Source organism: Cariama cristata, unplaced genomic scaffold, assembly GCF_000690535.1.
Source record: "Cariama cristata isolate BGI_N322 unplaced genomic scaffold, ASM69053v1 scaffold18555, whole genome shotgun sequence".
Classification (NCBI taxonomy): domain Eukaryota; kingdom Metazoa; phylum Chordata; class Aves; order Cariamiformes; family Cariamidae; genus Cariama; species Cariama cristata.
The window spans coordinates 22,414-28,181 of NW_009618392.1; the positions used below are offsets into that span (position 1 = coordinate 22,414).

The following is a 5,768-nucleotide window of genomic DNA, read 5'->3' on the forward strand; positions in this document are numbered from 1 at the left end:
ATTTAAGATACTGTGGTTATTAATTCTCTGGTTTTAGGGTTTTTTTCTTTTTTTTTTTTTTTTTTCTTACCACCTTCCAGTTTCCTTACAAGCATACACTTAACCACTTTTTCTCCATTCCCACCCTCTTATTTCTGTTTCCTTTTGAAGCTGCTCTTGGAGATAGCATAGTCTTTGAGGGCAACACCTTAGTTTCTCTACCACGACTACTCTGTGGCAGGTGCTTTTGGGGTATGGGTAAGCAGCCCCTTTTTTTTCCCCACCTACCCTCTTCCATATAATCCTCTAGTAGCAATAATGCAGCTATAAAATCAGTAGTTTCTCCATGTGTCTTTACTCCTATGTCTCTTAAAGCTTAACAGTAACCTTGTGATCCCCAGATTGTGGGCTACCGAAAGATAGGATCTATAAGAATTCAGAAACATGCTAAATCTGGAATGAAAACACTAGAGAAATCCATAGTAACTGCAGTGTAAAAAGAGGGCAGCCAGGCCCAGGAGATAGATGGGTGATTGGGTTCCTTGCTACCCACAAAGTATCTCTGCAGAGCGAAGAAGATGCCCTAAAGCATGTTGTGAGGAAGATACTTACAGACCTCACTGGGAGCAGGTTTCAAAACTGAGCAGGAGGTTGTGCTTATTTTATTTTGGCAGAGCTGGTTTGCACAGCTTCTAATTTTAAAATCATTAGATGCATGGGCTGGCTGGCTGATCCTTCATAAACAAGAATGAAATGGCAATTTTTTTAATAAATAGATGATTGCAAACTGTGCAAAAATAGTATTTTTTAAATCTGTATGCTGTTACATGGCTTCTAGAAGTGTAGGATGATAACCTTAATCTTTATTTCTTCTTGGTGTGATAGACCATACTTTTGAAGTTCTTAACTTTATCAGAAAAACAAAATGATTCATCTGCCTTGGGAGTGGAACGCTGCTATTTCCGTTTGCCTTTCACATTGTGATATGATTTAGAATTCTTGTTTTTGTCCTATAAGAATAAAATTAACTCTGAAAGTACATTATGATTTTTCTTGGTATTGTTACAGAGACCAATGGGTCAGATAACTCTATCCCAATGGCATACCTTACATTAGATCATCAGTTACAGGTAATAAATAAATGCTTTATTAGATTCTTTATCTTGCATTTCATTCTAACGTGTGAATTTTGGGCTGCAAAATATAGTGCTGCATATTTACCTGTGTTTATATTCTGTCTAACTTTTGACCAAGGCTAAAAAAATATATTATGTAATCTGAGATTGGTTGACTCAGATTTGATCAAGCTATTAAAAACAAGCCCTGGGAAACATGATCCCTAAAACCAAATGTAAGCTGAGTTTAACTATCAGAATAAGACATTATTTGCTTGAGTGTTACTGAATTAAGTTGTTGTATACACTTTATTTGCTGTGTGTGGAGTTAAACACTACTTTGATTTTTGTGATGGAGGGACTATCAGATTAATAACTGCAGATTTGAGGTTTGAGTCGACTTTGACATCAGTGCAGTAACATTTTCCAGGGCATGGTTTAACACTTATTTTTAAAAGCTTACTGGTTTTTAAAGGATGTTATAAATACACTGCAGAGACATTCTAACACACTATATACTAAGATATCAGTTCATTAGTTTTTAACATGTCTGATTTATTTTCAGCCTCTAGCACCATGCCCAAACTCCAAAGAATCTATGGCTGTGTTTGAACAGCACTGCAAAATGGCACAAGAATATATGAAAGTTCAGACAGAAATTGCATTGCTGTTGCAGAGGAAGTAAGTGAAATGTGTTTAACCTTTTCTGTTCTTCTGTATATTTCTTTTACACTAAGTCTGTTGTCTGGGACTATTATTTCTGGCTTTATGATGTAATATTTCATAGGGCATAATTATTTTCCAGCCTTAATCTCAGAAATACTGAGCTGCTCAGTACAGGTGAGATACTTAGAGCAGGTGATTGAAAGTTTTAATCAGTATCAAGACTCTTCTTCTGGACAAGTCCTACTTTAAAGTGTGTGGCACATCTGTGTATGTAACATACTAGTAATGTTTGTGTGTATCATCTCAAATGAAAGACCTGGACTGTTGAGGAACCTTGGAATTTTATTTCCAATGCTGTCCAGTAAAAGATTTTCAATTGTAACTTGTAGATAATCACTTGGATAATGGCTTATAGAACTTTGACTAGTATGTCAGTGTTACTCATTTTGCAGTTAGTTTTTACTTATTTCTGACTTTTGTCAATCACAGCATTTGCAACAGTATTATCACCTTGTGTTTTTCTACCAGGGGTTTAGGACCTAATACTTAAAAGCCATTATGTACCTTCTTATCCTTGTGCACTAGAAATAAGCTCTTTCCTCTTACATGGTGTACACATACAAGTGAAGCAACTGCATGTATTGTTGGATTAGGGCCAAAGTTATTGCCAGTTCAGAACTTCAGTTTGCAATATGTTGTGTTGTGTTCTGCTTCGTATCATTTCTGTTTCCTGATGCTGGGGAGCAGTCTGAGAGGTCATATATACTCCCATGCTAGACCAAGTAACCAGCTTGTTATCCACCAGTGTCTGAGCCACTGCAGGCAAGCGGTTGTTAATGAGGAGCTTGCTTGCCTTGGTGTTTGTGGAATAGCTTGCGAGAAAAATGTGTGTATAAACCTCTTCTATATTAGAAATAGCATACAGAATGGGGAAAAAAAAAACCAACACCTAGTGTAAGATTGACCTCCTATCATCTATTCACTTTTAGCTTAGCATCCTAAGAACAAGGTGGTTTTTTTTCAAGTACAACTAGAATTTTTAGACTTCTTGAGGAGATACTGAAGATAGTGTGAAGATCTTAATTTTGGGTTTATTTCTGTTGTCCCTAAGGGTCAATAAATTATATAAAAATGTGTTTCTGTTTCAAAACTGTTAATTCTGTACCTTTAGATTCCTACTTTATCTTTTTTTCTAGGAAGTCTGCATACACATTTCTCCCAAACCATTTTTTCTTAGTCAGATCATAATTGCCCATAGGTGTTAAAACAAAAAATAATATTGTGACTGATGAATTTAATGCTCGTTAAGGTAGTTATGAGTTCAGCCTTTATAGAATGATTAAGTTTTCTTTAACTGTAATTACAAACCATATGGCAACAATTAATTAACATGACCTTTCTCCTCTACTATTTTGTTGCTAAAATATTGCTGGCAGCTTGCCTTCTTGTCACTTCATAAACAAATAGTGAAACAAACTGCTACAACAGTTTTGCAGGATAATTTATAGCAAGTTTATCAGTGTGGTTGTTCCTCTAAAATTGTTGCTAAAAAACACATTGAATGCTTATGGCATAAATTAGGTGAAATGACAGTTACAAAAATACAAAAAATACAAAAATAATTTGCTTGATTCTGCTTTTCCACTGCTTTAAGAAGTTCAAGTCCAAATAGAAAACAGCACTCCACTAAAAAGTTACCCAAATTATTGCAATTTTGTCTTTTAAGTTGCCTTCTGAGTTTTTAAATGTACATATAGTTAAGCAAAATTAGAGCTGAATGTATTTATGAAATTCTGTATGGATCCTTAGATGTTTTACTGTGACCTGTAGAACTACATCTGAAAGACGTTATACAAAGGACAATTTCAGAGATTGAGGCTATGGCTTGCAGCTATTTCAAAGTTTAAATGTGGATTTGATTTGGAAGAAAATTTTTTCCCAGACTACAGTAAATAATAAGATTTTTTTTTTGTCAACTTTTTGGGTTTTTTCCACAAAATATCACCAACCATGAGTTCAGACTGATAATCAAATACTGATTTGAAACATATGAAGTCATCTAGACACAAATAAAAGTAGATTATAAATGCCAATTACTTTTTTTTTTTTAATTTTAGACAAGAACTAATAGCAGAACTGGACCAGGATGAAAAAGACCAGCAAAACACGTCCCGTCTGGTACAAGAACATAAAAAGCTGTTAGATGAAAACAAAAGTCTCTCAACGTACTATCAGCAATGCAAAAAACAGTTAGAGGTCATCAGAAATCAGCAACAGAAACGGCCAGGCACATCATGATTTCCTGGGACCTTTCAAATGAAAAATATGCACAGAAAAGACTGATTTTTATTTTTTTTTTTAATTGTTATTATTATCCCTTATTATGACAACTCATGAGTGTTAGCTTCTTGGTGTGATCTGTATTTGTCTGCGACACTTAACATCATTTAATTTTCTTTTTCCTATGGTGGACATCCAATTCAGCAGGTTAATCGAGTAAGGTGAGAAAACAGTGACTTGAATTAACCAACAGCCCTCAATTTAAAGCAAGAACAGTGGCTGTATGCATGCTCCTTGTGTGAAGGCTAGCCTAACAAGCGTTAAAGTGGCTGCTAAATTTAAAAGATCTTGGTTTTAGTTTTTGGTGTTACCTCGATAAGAGCAAAACAAAAACTTTCCTGTTTAAGAATGGGTTTGTTCCAGTGTCTCATCTCAAAACTATTAATATGATGGTTATTTTCAGGATTTAAACATGCATCAAGCTGCAGAGGTGATGTTGGCTGACCAGAGTAATTCATGATGCATTAGTGATGCCTTTTACCTGTCGACATAGTGTATTTTTTCCACATGCAAAATGGTAGGCAAACTGATGCCAGCATTGTTGGTTCAGTGCTTGATAGCCCTGCATTTTGACTAATATATTTCTTGTAATCTTGCATTCATAAAATATTTGAAGTAAAAAGCTGTATTTTATTTACTTTCTTGGGGGGAATGACATGCAGTTTCATTTAGTTACTGGGCAAAAGTTACTAAGTTGATTCACTGGGCAAAGTTGGTCCCTTGTATAAAAGAGAGAAAGAATCAAAAATGTGTGAAAGTGTGTTTTAAACCTGTAAAGCTTTTGTCCCTGTAGCATCTTTGGAAGGAAGTTCAGAAAACAAATTAGTACCAAACTTTAAATACTTGCTCCCTTTATACCACTTCTTTTTTTTTTTCTTCTTTACAACTTACTTGCTGAAAAGCATTTACCATAAATGTAAATACATTTGTTTTAGAAAAAAAGAAGGGTTTGGGGAAATGCATTTATTTTAAATAGCAAATCATAAAATGGAGTTGAGTATGCAAATAGCGGAAGCTATTAAGAAAATGAGGAAAATGGCTTAGATCTCCATCAGGAATCTCAGTTATTCCACTGATGTGAACATAGTTCAAAGGAAGTCCATCACAGAATGCCTGCTGCCTTTGTGACTGAGGAATTGAATTTATTGAACTCGAGCAGAATATGTAGTGATCAGTGTCATTATTTACCATGATTACATGGGAGAAAATATCTACTTGTTTACATTGCAGATTGATTATTTGGACTATGAATTAACTTTTAACTGGTACAAAAATGAGGCACTTCTAAATATAATGAGAAATTATTCCTTACATAAGCTCTTTGTGTAGTCACTTGTGGACAGGGTTTTAATAACGCTCTTTTGCAAAAGGAAAATAGAAAATAGAAGTTTAGCTGCTGAGCCCTCAAAATAAAGTAATCTGAAATTTGACTTACGCTTATTTCAATGAATAATTATTCATAGGAGCCCATGAGCAGAACTTGGAAAAACTTTAAGGGTGAAAACCTCACAGTATTTTCTCTTCCCTGTCCTGCCTACCTGATAAAAAACATAAATGCTATTGTGCTTATCTGTCAACAACAAAGATGACAAACAGTTTACTGAACAGTGTCATCCTATCTTGAAAATAAATCTATTGTTGGCAAACCTTTGGGAGTTAGAAACCCTT

General features: G+C 34.7%; 1 protein-coding gene across 3 annotated transcripts in view; it reads left to right on the plus strand.

The window, feature by feature from the left end:
- The window catches only part of MAP3K7 (mitogen-activated protein kinase kinase kinase 7), a 25,870-nt gene extending 21,148 nt beyond the window's left edge, over nt 1–4,722 (plus strand). For all 3 annotated transcript variants that reach the window (XM_009700847.1, XM_009700848.1, XM_009700850.1), the window contains 3 exons: nt 1,048–1,109; nt 1,660–1,775; nt 3,878–4,722. In XM_009700847.1, the coding sequence (XP_009699149.1) occupies nt 1,048–1,109; nt 1,660–1,775; nt 3,878–4,058 (359 nt within the window). In that variant the 3' untranslated portion in view covers nt 4,059–4,722. The remainder of the gene's footprint in view (nt 1–1,047; nt 1,110–1,659; nt 1,776–3,877) is intronic.
- Nucleotides 4,723–5,768: the final 1,046 nt, after the last annotated feature.